The sequence below is a fragment of the Rhyacophila brunnea genome, unplaced genomic scaffold (assembly GCF_057557595.1).
Source record: "Rhyacophila brunnea isolate RB1 unplaced genomic scaffold, BYU_Rbru_1.0 scaffold_3, whole genome shotgun sequence".
Classification (NCBI taxonomy): domain Eukaryota; kingdom Metazoa; phylum Arthropoda; class Insecta; order Trichoptera; family Rhyacophilidae; genus Rhyacophila; species Rhyacophila brunnea.
Genome location: NW_028232965.1, coordinates 32,690,984 through 32,706,182, shown reverse-complemented (window position 1 = coordinate 32,706,182; position 15,199 = coordinate 32,690,984). Strand labels below are relative to the sequence as shown.

Below are 15,199 nucleotides of genomic sequence, written 5' to 3'. Positions count from 1 at the left end.
AAATCTGTAGACTGCGTAAAAATGAAATTTATGTCATTATGATACCCCTTTTCTCGCCATTCGAATCAATATTTCAAGATTGATGGAATGAATGCACCGTCATTAAATACATATTTCTTGTTTCGGGTTTCTCTCAAATTACGAATCAATTACAAACGCCAGAAGAAGGTTTATTATTTGATAAAAGGCTAGTAGAACGTCAAATACGGAAGCATCAAATTTAAGTTATGTTGAGCGTTTTGACAAAAGCCTAATTTGAAAAGTGCAAGAATTATATGCATTACATAAATATTCACACATTTCAAAAGGAGCTCCGGTACTACTACTCTGTCTCTGTTTAAAACATTTTAATTGATTTTTAAGTATTCATTCGTAAGACATTAATATAAATCCTATAAGGTTCGCCTATGAAGGTTGAGCAATTGGCTAACATCCATTTTTCGTAAAAACAAAAATCTGTTAATACAACCTTTATCTTGTGGAGGCCAATATTATGATCGTCTTCGGATCGAACATTGGACAAAAATGTTAACCGATTTGTTAGGATTATCTTCCTAATATACCACAAATTCTTAATTATCAACGTTAATACGGCACTTGAACCCTTAATATTTGATCGATTTGATTAATGTCGAAGCTTTCACGGTTATTTGTTTTCCTTGTATTCTTTTTTTTTTACTTTTTGTCGCGTGTACGTAGGTACCTGCATCTATTTTTTTTCGAAATTTTGCACTTGTCGAAGACACTGTCTTGAAGAATAAACGAGATCTTTGGCCAAGTTGTACTATACAGTTTCTATTAATATTGTCATCTTCAAGCTTACATGAGGTCAGACAATCCTAATTATCATTTTTAATATAATTTAAAAATACCGTTAGAATACGATATTATTGATATTTTTCAATTATCCGTGATACTATTCTCGACCACGTAATAAACAATTCATGTAAATGAAATTGTCATCATACTACCTGCAAGCGGTAAATAAGATAAAGCTAAGCGACTGAAATATGGCGAGAATTACCTACCCCACACTTTGAGAAACGTGTACGTGATCCGAAACTGAGATCAATTTAGCGATCATACCGTATGTGCAAAGGTTCTCATTCTGTGACTATTTCTTTAAATGAATATTCTTATATTTTTTTTAATGTATCTTCAACACATGAAATAAATAATAATTTACTAGTAACAGTATTCTTGTATCCCTATGCTTACATATTTTACATTGCATTCACAGAGATTAATGATAAATTATAAGCATACATAATGACAGCATTCTAGTAGCAAAAACTTCCTGGTATACGCATGTATTGATTACCAATTAAACGAAAATAATAACAATAGATGGTTTGTCTACCTGCTACCGTAAACTACCTACATTGTCTTAGCCTTAGGGATTCTATGATTTTTTTCTACACATACGAACCACCGCAGTATAGGTCTCCCGACCGTCATTTTCATTTTTGGTATATTAAAGAGGGGCCGGTTGGGTAGTTAGTTGTCTTCCATCCTTGAGATATATCCTGCCCATTGGAGTTTCCCTAATTTAATATGTGAGACATGGGGATAATTTTACAACACGTATGATATAAAATATCATTTAAGTCCTATAATAATTCGTTTATGACTAGCATTTTAACTGTCAGTAATTCTAAGAAAATGCAGGTGCTCCAACGTATAATCTTGCAAAATATATTTGGCCTCATATATGCGATGACATCCGTCGATGTATTCTATAAGCTTTTTGATGAGCCTGACGTCATCAGGTTTATCAAAATACAACGCCTGATGTACTGACTACGTGATACGTGTGGATTTATCATTAAGTATGTACCTAAAAATTACTCCACGATTTGCTTAGTGGACCAGAATGACAACGGAGTGCAGGAAAACCACGACTTCAGTGGATTGATCGACTGGATAAGTAGAACGGGGAATCGGGTAGAGTGGAAGAATCTCTTTGGGGCACGCAAAGTCCACCTTAGGTTGTTGCGCCAGTGATGAAGTAGAATAATTCGTTCATGTAATAAAAAAACCTACGTATTTGATTTGCGAAAATATCGTAACTAAACATAATATATATTTAAGTACCTAGTTATGTTATCGTGTAGTAATTTTTCATGATTTCTGTTAATTCGCACCTCAATTAATGACAGTATCTAGGTATAGTACAACTAAAACAAACAAAGTTTGAAGATCTCGTCCTAGTGAGACAAACTTTATAATTTGCAGCCTCTAAATGCATTGCGCGTGATTCGATAAATGTAACATTAACGTAAATTGGCTGAAAGCAGATAAATTGATTCGGTCACGTCTCCCCGCCCTTACCATCCGCCCCTTGTCTGAGCGAGTCACGTGCCGCCCCTGCCGACGATCACTTTACCAAAGTTTGTGTACTTCGGTTTCTTGCAGCCGCTGAGCACCGAACGACGTATACCAGAATCATGGATTTACAGTGGTGGCCCGTCTAATAATATAATAATAATTAATATTAATTTACTCCCACACTTGTTAACTTTGTGTGTTAAATTAACTAAGCGAAATAGATCTAACAATATGCCAAAATACTGGGAATCATATAGAAACTAAATCGGGACAAATGGAAACGTGTCGATGTTATATTAAACTGACTAAATTAACTTAATTCCTACTAAAGTAGAGCTATATTAAAACGTTTCATTTAAAAAAATCGATATCCTAGGTTACACAGGATTTGTGAATACCGAATATGAAGATTATGCGGCCATTTCAATAAAACTTGAATATTAAAAAAATACACTATCAACGATTTTTTAAAATTCACTATAGGTATTCAAAAATTCACGAAAATATAATTAAAACAATTTTTGCACTTTCGACCGCAAAAATGTCGTTTCTATGTTGTTTGTTGTTTTGTTAAACTGTTAACTATGCATATGGTTCATAATTAGTAAGCTTTACATAAAGTTGGTATCTTCGTATTTGGCGCCAATATGTTTAATAGGTACATACATAAAAATGTAGGTACCTAAAAGAAATAATCACCTTTATTTTTTTACGATTCATATATTGTTTCATAATAATTTAGTACCTACATGAAACCAGCTTCATAGCGCCCGTCGTCGTTGTATGTAACACTGTTCGGTTCGGATGTCGGGGGGTCGCGGGTTCGAACCCTGTGTCTGGAAAATTAACATGCTTGTTTGTGAATAGATCTTGGTATTTTATAAATGTGGGAACGTTACTATAAAATACATATTGAACGAGCATAATAATACTTGTATGTTGGGATTACTATTTCTTTTAACTATCATATATTTCAACCAAGAAATAACATTAAATAAAATTAATAAAAAAAAAATAGATATTCTCAACTGAAAATCCATACATGATAATATATAATTTTAAATAACAATGATATTTATTAAATTTTATTGATAATACATACAAGTACCCATCTACCGACCATATTTCCAAAACGATAACGAGCGATGCTATTGACATGTGTCCATTATTTTGTTAGTTTAAACAATATTATTGTTGTTTTGCAAATACCCGATATTCAAATTTTGTAGTGAAATGCTTTCCCGGTGATGTTAAACATAATATGTTAAAAAAGATTTTCGAATACATTTTGTTTAAAATATGCGTTATATTGGTATTCCATTTAATAATGCATCGTATATTATTATCATTGCTTCTATTGTGCATGGTGCAGTTACTCCATGTATAATAATATTTACCGGATATTTTGAAAATTTGATGAGCGCGGTAAAATCTGAATATGATTAATATTCTATGGAAATCCGAAAAGCTTACGTACTAACTAACAATCCGAAACATCGGTTTGTCAAATATAACCAGCTGTGTATTTATATTTTTTCCAGCATGTAAATGTTTTCTCGTAAAATTGTGTTTTATCTGTCAATATATATTTTGAAAATATAAATTGAAAAATGAATAAACAAATATTTCTCACACAGATAATATGATTATAAAATTATATTATTACTTAATTTTACACCTTCATTCCGTGCATATCAATAGATATACCCTTTTGTCGCACAACATTTATTTTAAACCATTTTTGATCGAAGGAACCCCTGATACGAGGGTGGGTCAATAAGTCCTTAGAAAAGCCGACAGGTGGCGCGACTAGTACTGTAAGCGGTTTGTTTTCATGCAGCGGCACTACCGATTCAGTATGCTGCGAAGTTTCAATCAGATTGGTCGGGTTGTTGTGTGTTTCTCGTACATTTAAAAAAAAAATTTGCTTGTTTACAAAAATGGAGAAAATTGAGTTTAGAGCTGTTATGAAACATTTTAATATAAAAGGGTTAACAGCAAAGGAAATAAAAAATGAGTTGGATTTAGTTCACGGCATATCTGCTCCTTCACTTGCAACTATTTATAACTGGTTAAATGAATTTAAACGTGGTCGTACATCAACAAAGGATGAACCACGCTCAGGACGTCCTGTAGAGGTGACTACACCAGAAATGATCAATAAAATCCACGATATGGTGTTCAGTGACCGAAGATTAAAGTTGAGTGAGATAATTGAGGTTACAGGGATCTCAAAAGGTAGCGTCATTTCTATTTTACATGACAAATTGGGCATGAAAAAAATTTCTGCAAGATGGGTGCCGCGTTTGCTCACAGTCGACAATAAACGCAATAGGGTGGTGGCCTCTAAAGCCCTGTTGTCGCTCATGCAACGCAATCCGGATGAATTTTTTCGTCGCTTTGTGACTGTAGATGAAACATGGATACACCACTATACTCCCGAGACGAAAGAACAGTCAAAGCATTGGATTGCGAAAGGCGAACCATGTCCAAAGAAGGCGAAAACCGTAAAATCAGCTGGTAAGGTTATGGCTACTGTATTTTGGGATGCACGTGGAATTATTTTCGTTGACTATTTGGAAAAAGGAAAAATAATAACAGGGGATTATTATGCATCTTTATTGGACCAGCTATAAAACAAAATTGAAGAAAAACGGCCTCATTTAAACAGGAAAAAAATCCTCTTTCATCAGGACAATGCCCGTGTTCACACATGTTTACGATCAATGGCTAAAATTGAAGAATTGAAGTTCGAATTGGTCGACCACCCACCGTATTCGCCAGATTTAGCCCCCCCCCAGTGACTTTTTCCTTTTCCCAAACTTAAAAAAATGGCTAAGTGGACAACGTTTTTTTTCAAATGAAGAAGTCATCGATCGGACAAATGCTTATTTTGAGGACCTTCCGAAAACTTATTTTTCTGACGGTTTAAAAAAAATTGAGAAACGTCTAACCAAGTGTATTGAGCTCCAAGGAGATTATGTTGAGAAATAAAAAAAAATACAAAAATAAAAACTGTTTTAATGCTTTTTTCTAAGGAATTATTGACCCACCCTCGTATTATGTTGTGGAATCTTGGGAATCTCTACTTGACATGATGTTAACCAGTAGGTACAGCGAGGTTTAAAATAATTAAAAGTATTTCCTTCGAAATCTCGCTTACTTGTTTTGATAAACATGATTTCATATTTCGTATTAATAAAGGTATTTTTCCATCAAATAAATATCTAACGAAACTAAACATGTGCATTGATTTATTAATAATTACCTAATGTAAATTGATTATTTATGCATGCTTATTCATTACAAAAAACTTACTGAATTGAATTTTGAAAATGGTGAGATTACGCACAACCATTACTTAGTATAAGTAGGTATAAAGCTTGTATATAAAAATAAGGCAACGTCATAATGGATTTTCGCATTTTAGTATGTAATAGTAGGTATCAATATTATTACATTTTGATACTACATACTTACACGTAAAATGTTTTAACGTAGATACCAAGGAATAGTTCATGTAACATTAGCATGTGAATGTCCAAATAATTCTGAAATAATATTGCAAAAAACCAGCAACTTTGTTTTCCATATGACGTTATCCACCGAAAATTAAATCAACATAATGATAATTATGCTTAATTTTTTACTTGATTTGATTTGTGATTCGTTTGAAGTTGCCAATTTTTACAACTAAATATTGTAAACCTATCTAATGAATACTGACTAAAATGAAGTAGGTATTGCAAAATTAAACTATCATGTTATCGTTGCTACACGTAATATAGAGCGGGGTTTTCATTTTATATTCGGCAATATAGTGAAGCTGAATATCTGAACCAATTAGGATCTCTCAGATTTGGAATGAAAATGGGTTACCGCAGAATTTTCTACTTATTCAATTCCATTTTTAAAAGTCACCCAAAGTTAATAAAGAAAATGAAATCCTTTAATTCGTTCCCATAAGACGCACCAAGAGGATATAATTTTGGCAGCGACTGTCAAGCGAGCCGGAGAGAGCACACTAATTAAACAGTAAACTGGCAACATTACCCGGAAATATTCGGGGCGATAAAATATTTAACCCGACTACCGCACGCGCTTTTCATTGCACAATCCGGATGGCAGCCTTAGCCAACATACTCGGTGGAATTTTCCTCCAGACATTGCATTTCGGGTTTTCTTTACCTTTCAAATATATTTATAAGTTTTCAACCTTCACCAATATCTAGTATTACATACACATCTTCATATATAATAATTGTTATTATTTTGCAGTGTAGTTAGGGCAGAAGTTATACATACATATATACCTACAAACTAATACATAATACAGATATTATCTGGAGTCTAAAAAATATTCCTTAATATGTATAGATTAATGTTTTTAGGTTACATATTATTCTATTGAAATTAGAGAAGGAAGGTGTACCTACATGATCGATGTTGACCAATTGTGTTGTGTTGGCGTTTTTTAGTCGTGGTAATCTGGAAATATACTTTACCCCTTCGTGCGTATTTTTTCTGGTAGCCTTTGCTAATTTGCCTTGGGATTTTAGCCCTGTGGCAAATCCATGTCTAACCATGTTCTGGCGTATGTTTATCGTCGTAAGTGGAAGAATGGTTTGGGATAGAATGTATAGTAAATTTATTTGTGCAGTGTTATGAAGACATTTGTGTGACTCCCTTATTTTATTGATTTGTATTAGACTGAACACATGCATAAGCCGGCGACTCACATTCATTCATTGTTTAATAACAACATCGAAGATAGTGCATGTGCACAATGTAGGTACAACTGGCTCTCGTCATTTATTATGAAAATATATGAGACAGCAACATCATTTTATAAAACTTTATATATTAGCCCCTGATACCTTACTGCGAGATACCAATCCACAGAAAACTCTGCAATACTGATATATGTATATAGCGACATAATGATATGATAGTATTGTAATCATGATAAGGATATGTGACGACTTTTCAGCAGGATCTCGTAGTCTTCGTAAGGACATAGTAAATTTATAGTATATGCAAGTAGGTATTTATCTAATTTATGATGAAAATTTCTTTGACTATTTGTCACCATGTTTCCTCCAGAATCAGCATAATTGACTACTATGTGGATATATTAAGATCTATTAATTATTAAGGTCATTTATAAAAATATAAATTAAAAACGAAACAAAGTTTAGTTTCAGAAAAAAAAAATTAAAAATACACTAAAAATCACCACGTCTATAGGGAGTGTATTAATGATATTACTTGATTTTGGTGCCTGATAAGCCGTATATAAGGATAAAGTTCTGATCTAGAAATGGATCTGCGACCACGTATGCGATTAATAGATATATCAAAATTATACATATACGGTCGTTGGGATTGAAAACCATGCTAGAGAACGAAAAAATATTTGAAGAGAAGAGTGAACTTAAGTGAGCTTTGAGATAATGAAAAACGAGCTTTTTCTTTCATGAGAGATAGTCAGAAAATACTCGTTTGATGAATTATTATACTACCTATTATGGCTGATTGCTAGATGTTTGCTATTTTTTCCTCTGTCAATTTCTGGAGGACTACCAAATTTTCCGCGTGTATGGCCTGCAATTACGTGAGTATTAATAGGACCGTGCCGTGCCGCGGATTTATCTTTCCGCCAATCGACGATCGCCTTATTTATTCCCACCGAACAGCAGACTTAACGCCCTGCTTTATTGGCGGAATCTTTTACTCTCGCTCTCTTTGGTCTTGTTTTCGATTGTCGGCTGACTATGTGGCACAGTGAAAAATAATTCTTAACGATTCTCGCACATCAGTACTCTAGAGTTTGAAATGCGACGATATTCGTTCTGAAGACGTTTTTTTATTCCAATTGTGGACAGTTTTTACAATGTTCTGAGAAGTTTGATCGCCAAAAATTACTGCATTATGATAAAAAAGTGTATATCATTGTTCTCAAGACATTTAGTATTTACATGGTGGTAATTATTGTGATAATTTATAAAATAAGTATATCATTTGGTATTCACCACATATACAATTTTCTATACTATACGTATTTCATTCACACGGTAAGCTGTATCACAAATACGTGCCGTTGAGCAATCTTTACAAGTGATAAACTATTTTTTTTAAAATATCATTGCTTTGAATTAAAAAATTTCGTGTTTCACTTAATTATTCAACTTTTTTTACACATTGTAAAGGATTATCGAATAAAATATCTTCTAGATTCTGAGATGGTAAAGCTGCTAAATACTGTTTGTAAAATCGTCTAACATAATATTTGCAATATGTTTCATATCCGCTATATTTTACCGTTATTATGATCGTCGTCATCAGTCGGTGTCGATCCACTGCTGGACGAAGACGTTTCCATAACTTGTTCCACTCATTATATTCTCTACTTTTTTGCTGTCACGTCTTCAATACTTTCTTAGTTTATTGATCTAGTGAGTTTTAATGAGGCTCCATGGCTTCTAAAGCCTCTTAGGTACCACCCTTTGCATTTGTCCAGTGGTAACACAAATACATACTTTTGTTAAACGACTGCAGTTCCAATGAGAATCATGGCCATCGTCAAGATTTTTTTTTACGAGAGGCAAAACACTCTAAACATACATTGAAAAACATCACGTGAATTTGCTAGACTCTGAATTCGATCTCTACACCTACGACTTCATAATCACAATATACAACTCGTCCATCCCATCCACATGTTATGACATAGTAGTGAAAATAATAGTTTTTTTTTATAATTAACGTCTATATGATTTTATAATGTCTTTATCTTGCGAAAGACGAGTCTAACGTTGATATTTACTTAATAAAATATCAATAATGTATATATGTTCCGTACCATCCCGCATCGATATGACATAATCCTATATTATATTCTCTTTGTCAGTTCATAATAATCTTACTCACATATTAATTATAATAAAACATTCAATATGTAGTATTAATTCTACTTAACAAAAGAAGCCCCCGATTGTTAACAACAAAATAAATTGAACATAAATAAGTAGGTAGGTACGTTGGGCTGTTATTTGACATCCACATTGAATTATTGATCGTTGTATGTAAATATAGCACACATAAGATCAGTTCTTGCGGAAAAATATAAAGAGTAATGATAGCGTCGTTGTAAGGCCGACTTAAATTTGCCTTTACCCCGCAAATGAACCGGTCGTAAATTTCATTCCGGCACTCGTTACTTTTGCATGGAACAATCTCAGTGGCGCTAGAGCATCCCTCACTGAGGAGCGACCGGCGCCACCGACGACGCCCAGGGTGCGTGGCGCGAGTACTATCACTCCCAGTCATAACGCTTCTTCGCTCAAATCTCGCAAACTACAATCCGCGACCTGCAAGCAGGGGGCTTTTGATGCATTGCTTTCAAAACACTCAGCGGCACGTATTAAAGTGCTGCTTTATAAGATATAACTATGATATGGAACTACATTCTCTTGAAAAGTCGCTGAAGAATTTATTTCTTTAATGTTGAAGTAAACTAAAGACGCAATGATATTATGTTACATTATAATTGATTAGGTTTTCCAAGAAATTGAGTATTAATGCCATTACACAAACATTTCGTACCTGTCAAAATCCTTAATTAACAAGTTACTTGCACGACTAAATCAGTCAAAAGCTGGTTCCATATTTAATAGAATTGATACTTAATAATAAAATAGTCCAATAAAAAAATGATGGATTTAATGCGTTACAGTTAAAATATAAGATGATTATCCTCTTTGTATAGTGTAACTCAATGAACTATAAGTATTATATTTAATTGATAAATAAACCTCTCAATATCAACCATTCATTCAATTTAGTTGCTTATTGGCCTACCCTAAAAATTCTCCCATATCAGACCATTGATAAATGCATTTTTTACGATACGGAATTGATTGCCAATCATCCTATTTGAATAAATAATTAATTTCATTAATATATATCTGCCTACTTATAGTTAAGTAAAATTGCGTTTTAGTTATTAGTAGAATTCTACCAAACTAATACATTGTACCCACGAGTGGCGATAATAACTTTTGGAAGTAGGTAGTTTATGGAGTTCATAGTGCATAGGAGTCAGACGTATGGGACTTACACAAATAATAACTATGTTATGGTATTACTGCCGACGAATAAGTCAACACACTAATGTCGACGTATAATATTACCTATCGTAGAATTAAGAAAGTAGATGGTGTATATTTTTTAATTACATCCTGAACATAAACCACTAAGATACATAATATTTCAAAATGATTTAATGGAGTAGAAAAAACTTGCTTGAAATGGCTTAATCTATAATTATTTACTTTAATGTTAATAATGAAAAGCTTTCAAATTCTAGTGAAAATTGCCGATTTGTTAGGATAATTTGCCGGTAGATGTCTTAATGTTCTATACAAAACATGATATATTTACATATTGGTTATCACAGCCATTTAACTTATACAATATATACGACGCAGCGCATCTGTAGGTTGATATATTTCGACAATTATTATGTTACTGATAATATTATAGGCAATGAAATATAAAAGAATTATCTGGGTAGGCTCTAAAGTCTAAATAATCGCCTATCAAGGAGTCTTCGCCACTAGTACCCACACTTCGAAATATGCCATCGTAAAGTCTTCCACTTTACCGCAGGCGCGTAGACTTACATTATTTTATTTAATTGCGAGTCGTAAAGCAAGAAAAAATCTTTTCAAGTGCCATTTAGCGTAACCCACGCGCATGCATATACTTTTTTGATACTTTACTTGCCGTTTTGCCGAGTTAACTTTAACAACTGGAGTTGGCTGAGTTTGCGAACCATGACCGACACGCTCGCAGCGATCGCTTCTGTTCGAGTCGCGCGAACCCTTTCCCTTAAACGGCGGGACCCTTAAATGGGGAAATTAACGCGACACGCCCTACCGCCGAATTTGACTACTTTACGTGGAATTGTCTGAGTTTAACTACTCCTCCAGGACTTCACGCTGAAAAGTGATTAAATGATATCGACTATACATTGCCTTCAACATCTCGTGTACAGATAACATTTAACCTGGAATATCACATAGTTAAATAAAAATAAACCTCTGACTTTACCTACGCAGCGATACTTTATTAATTTATACACATAACCAGCATGTTCACCAAAATTCGGAGTCTCTTGTAAAACTATGTATTTTGTACAATTTGCAGCAATAATTTTTTTGTGAAGTTAAGGATCTTTCTTTATGACAATATTATGTATTTTGTATTACATCTAATTAACATGTTTTCTCAGCCCAAACCAGTTACGTTAAACTGAAAAATCACTTTTCTATCTACAATAACATCATTGTTTTTCTTCTCTCTTATGAGGGTAATATTTTCTATGTATTTTTATTTAACTCATTCGATAGGAACCAGTTATATTACAACGTTTTTATTAGCTCGTATTCTTATTTGTCCGGTGGTTATTTATCCGGTACAAATCATGCAATAGATTTTTAACCAACCGACTTTTAACTTCCCGACTAGCTAGACATTTGAAACTTTTAGAATATATCAGAACGCGATGCCAATGCATTAATACTTTTAATACTTTTAGCCATCTTTAAGTAGAATTGAATTCATTTTCAGTTAATTCTGTTTTGTATGAAAAGTTATTTCGGAAGAAATCCGTAATCCAATCCACTATTATTGGTTGCTAAGTGGGTGGTCCTAGCATCTAAATTATTAATATATACGTGCGTTACTATGGAAATCAAAATGACATTTCAGTATTCTATATTTGTTTTTTTTTTTTTATTTACTTCATATCAAGTACAAGTTTGAGCATATTGAGCATAATAATTGAACAGAAAATTTAAAAACGTTGTATATAAAGAGTTCTTTTTATCTTGTAATTATTTTTCAATATAAATCTTATGTAGTGAACATCCTTAATTTCGATCTGTTATGTACCTACACAATGTGTAATTTTTAAATGAATAAATTCACTGCTGGAAAAAATATGTCTCCGGGCTGATTCAATTCTCTTTGAACCTTTGCGCTGTATTGCCACGTACTTTCGCAGAAATTAACTACTTCTTCGATCCTACAAAATATGTGTGCGAAAATATCGAATGTCAATCAAGTAGGTAGGGTTAATAAAAAATCACAATGTCAAGTTACTTAGTTTTGAATAAGTTTTAGAAATATAACGACGTAATTAATTACAGAAAGGCGTTACAATCTAAATAATGCACTATGGCACAGTGACTGTGTCATCTCCCCTAAGTGACTGAAAATCTCCGATAAACTTAGTGGCGTTCTCTCGTTGCCCGCGTTAAATATTCCCGCCATTAATTGAATGCAGGTTTTATTCACACAGTCTGGCGGGTTATTTTAGTTCGCGGGGGTTAATAGCCTGCTCGAGAATGTAATGCGAAGAAAGGTATGGTTAACGGGCCGTATTCCTCTGTTCGCGATAACGAGGAATCCCCCTATTCCCTGTCGTAGTGGTAACTTTCTTCGCCGTGAACCTCATCAGTAATCCCGCGGGAATTTCCCGCGTGTTTAATACCAGCCACCGCGAAGAGTTCAAATTTATCTTTAATTTTTATAAAGTTCTCTCACTATGGCAGTGTTTGCCTCTGTGGATTGGGTAAATTTTAAAGTGCTGAATTATCGACTTCCGCTACAAGACGGTTAGCACTGGGTTTATCATAGTGTGCACCTGAAACTAGCAAAACTTTTGAAATGTTAACTTCAGAGCTTACCGTTTTGTTCGAAGTATGTAAGCTTTTCACAAATATAAAGAGTATATTACAATGTGACCATACCTACGGAGATTATAGAATAAGCTCTTGTATACTTTATTCATAGGTATTTTTGGCAGTTTAAATATGACAACATAATATATTAAAAATAAACTCAATAGAAAATATATTTTTAGGTCATAATTTTTGAGTTATAAATAGATACTTATAAGGTTATCTTTTTTACTTATTATAATTACTTCAATGGTGTTATCTGACAATTGTTATTGTTGGGGAGGGTTGTTGTAATAATTAAAATTTTAAAATATATATATATCTATTTCTAAGTTTTTTTATGTATTCCTAAGTAGCTACGTGCCTATATATTTTTTATTTATTTTGTGATGTTGGGTGAAATTAATTGAATTATTTTCGACCTTATATATATATATTTTTTTTTAATATTTTACTAATTTAATTATTTTTTTCATATCGTCAATAAATTAAATTGTAGCTCAGAATGTCCCGATAGATAGATGAAATCTTATTAAAATAATATGGAATACGTATTATGCATTTATCGTGTTTTATCTCAATTAATTTGAATTATATAATATCACATTAATAAATATTTATTTTTATTTTCGAAGACATAGCTGAAATATCATATTGATTTAATAAGCAAATACAGAATATCATGTCGCCTAGATTATTAAGTTAATTACACGACAAAGGCTTGTACAGTACACAATGCATTATGGAATTTCTAATATCATTAATTACCCGAAACATAGACAAAACATCTTGAATGCGTCTTGGCCTTTATTTTTCATTGTTTTGCATAATTTTCATTTGATCGGCATGTATTTAGGTATTTACATATAGGTATATTTTGGGCACCATTGACTTTATGAAACTTTCTACCAATTATTATTTTTTTAGTTGTATGACGTATCTAATAAATTAATGTATCTTTATTATTTATGGAATATAATTGGTGATTTTCAAAAATCATCACAAACTATGCTGAACGTGGTTAAATAAGTTTGTTCTTACAATTTCTATATTATTTTTATTTACAGATGTATGTTTTCCCATTTTAATGCAAATGAATATATTTTATATACTTTTAATACAGCCTAGTGTACAGTCCCTTCGCGTTGTTCTGTAGCGAAGTTAATCGCTTGTGCAAAAAGTGTTTGTTTTTTGTGTGTTTAATTAGCTATTTGTTTGGTGTGCAGGTGGCCGCAGCGATGATGTCCTGTCCCTTGCCGCTGCCGCTGCTCCAGCCCGCCCTCCATCCCCAGCCGACCCTCGCGGCAGACTTCCCCACCATACACATCGGCATCAAGGTGAGATTTTGCCTTTATTTTTGATAACCAAGATAAAACCCTACCGTGCAAAATTATTTTTCCCAAATCGTTTGATCTTCTGCAGGCACTCTTATGGAACTTTCTTGGAATTTAAAAAATATTAGATGACGTTTGAATATTTGTTAAAGTTATTCGATATACCTAATTAATATTATTATAATTTCGAAAATAATATAGGCAAAACAATAACTAAACATTCATGTGTAGATACTCTCTCTGTACTGATGTACTCACTGTCTAGTTATATCAGGTTTTGGGCAGGTAGTTTATGCAACGAAAAAACTATTCGTCCAATAAAATGCAGGTAGTTTAATTAGAGCAAGTTGCCATCGTCGACTCCCCACCTAAGTTTGATAGTCGCAGAACAGTTATATTATCGCTGTGTTATAGAATATCATTGTATAGCAGTGGCGAAGACTCCATACTAGGCGATTATTTAAAGCCTACCTTCTTAAGAAAAATATTTTTTAATTTTATATTGACATATTAAATAATAATATAATCATATAATAATATATTCAATATGCCCAACGACATCTATCGTATAATTGTCATAATAATTTAACGATCTTTTCCACTATTTCAATAAGCGCTATTTATGGCATGTCTCGAAGGTTTAAAAAAATAAGTGACATCTCGTTTCGCTTCACATATTGTATGGATTACGTTCGCGTGAATTGAAAACTTTTTTTATATGAAGTTTGTTTCTCATAATTTCAACACGTCTGCGGCGGCCCATATAAATTGGTAAGCTATTTAAGGAGC

General features: G+C 32.9%; 1 protein-coding gene across 3 annotated transcripts in view; it reads left to right on the top strand.

The window, feature by feature from the left end:
- Positions 1-15,199, top strand: part of heph (polypyrimidine tract-binding protein 1 heph) — a 583,478-nt gene that overhangs the window by 221,885 nt on the left and 346,394 nt on the right. For all 3 annotated transcript variants that reach the window (XM_085952127.1, XM_085952125.1, XM_085952126.1), the window contains exon 2: positions 14,303-14,413. Coding sequence is in view for 2 of the 3 variants with exons in the window: in XM_085952125.1 (XP_085808251.1) it covers positions 14,303-14,413 (111 nt within the window). In the remaining variant the exon portion in view is untranslated. The remainder of the gene's footprint in view (positions 1-14,302; positions 14,414-15,199) is intronic.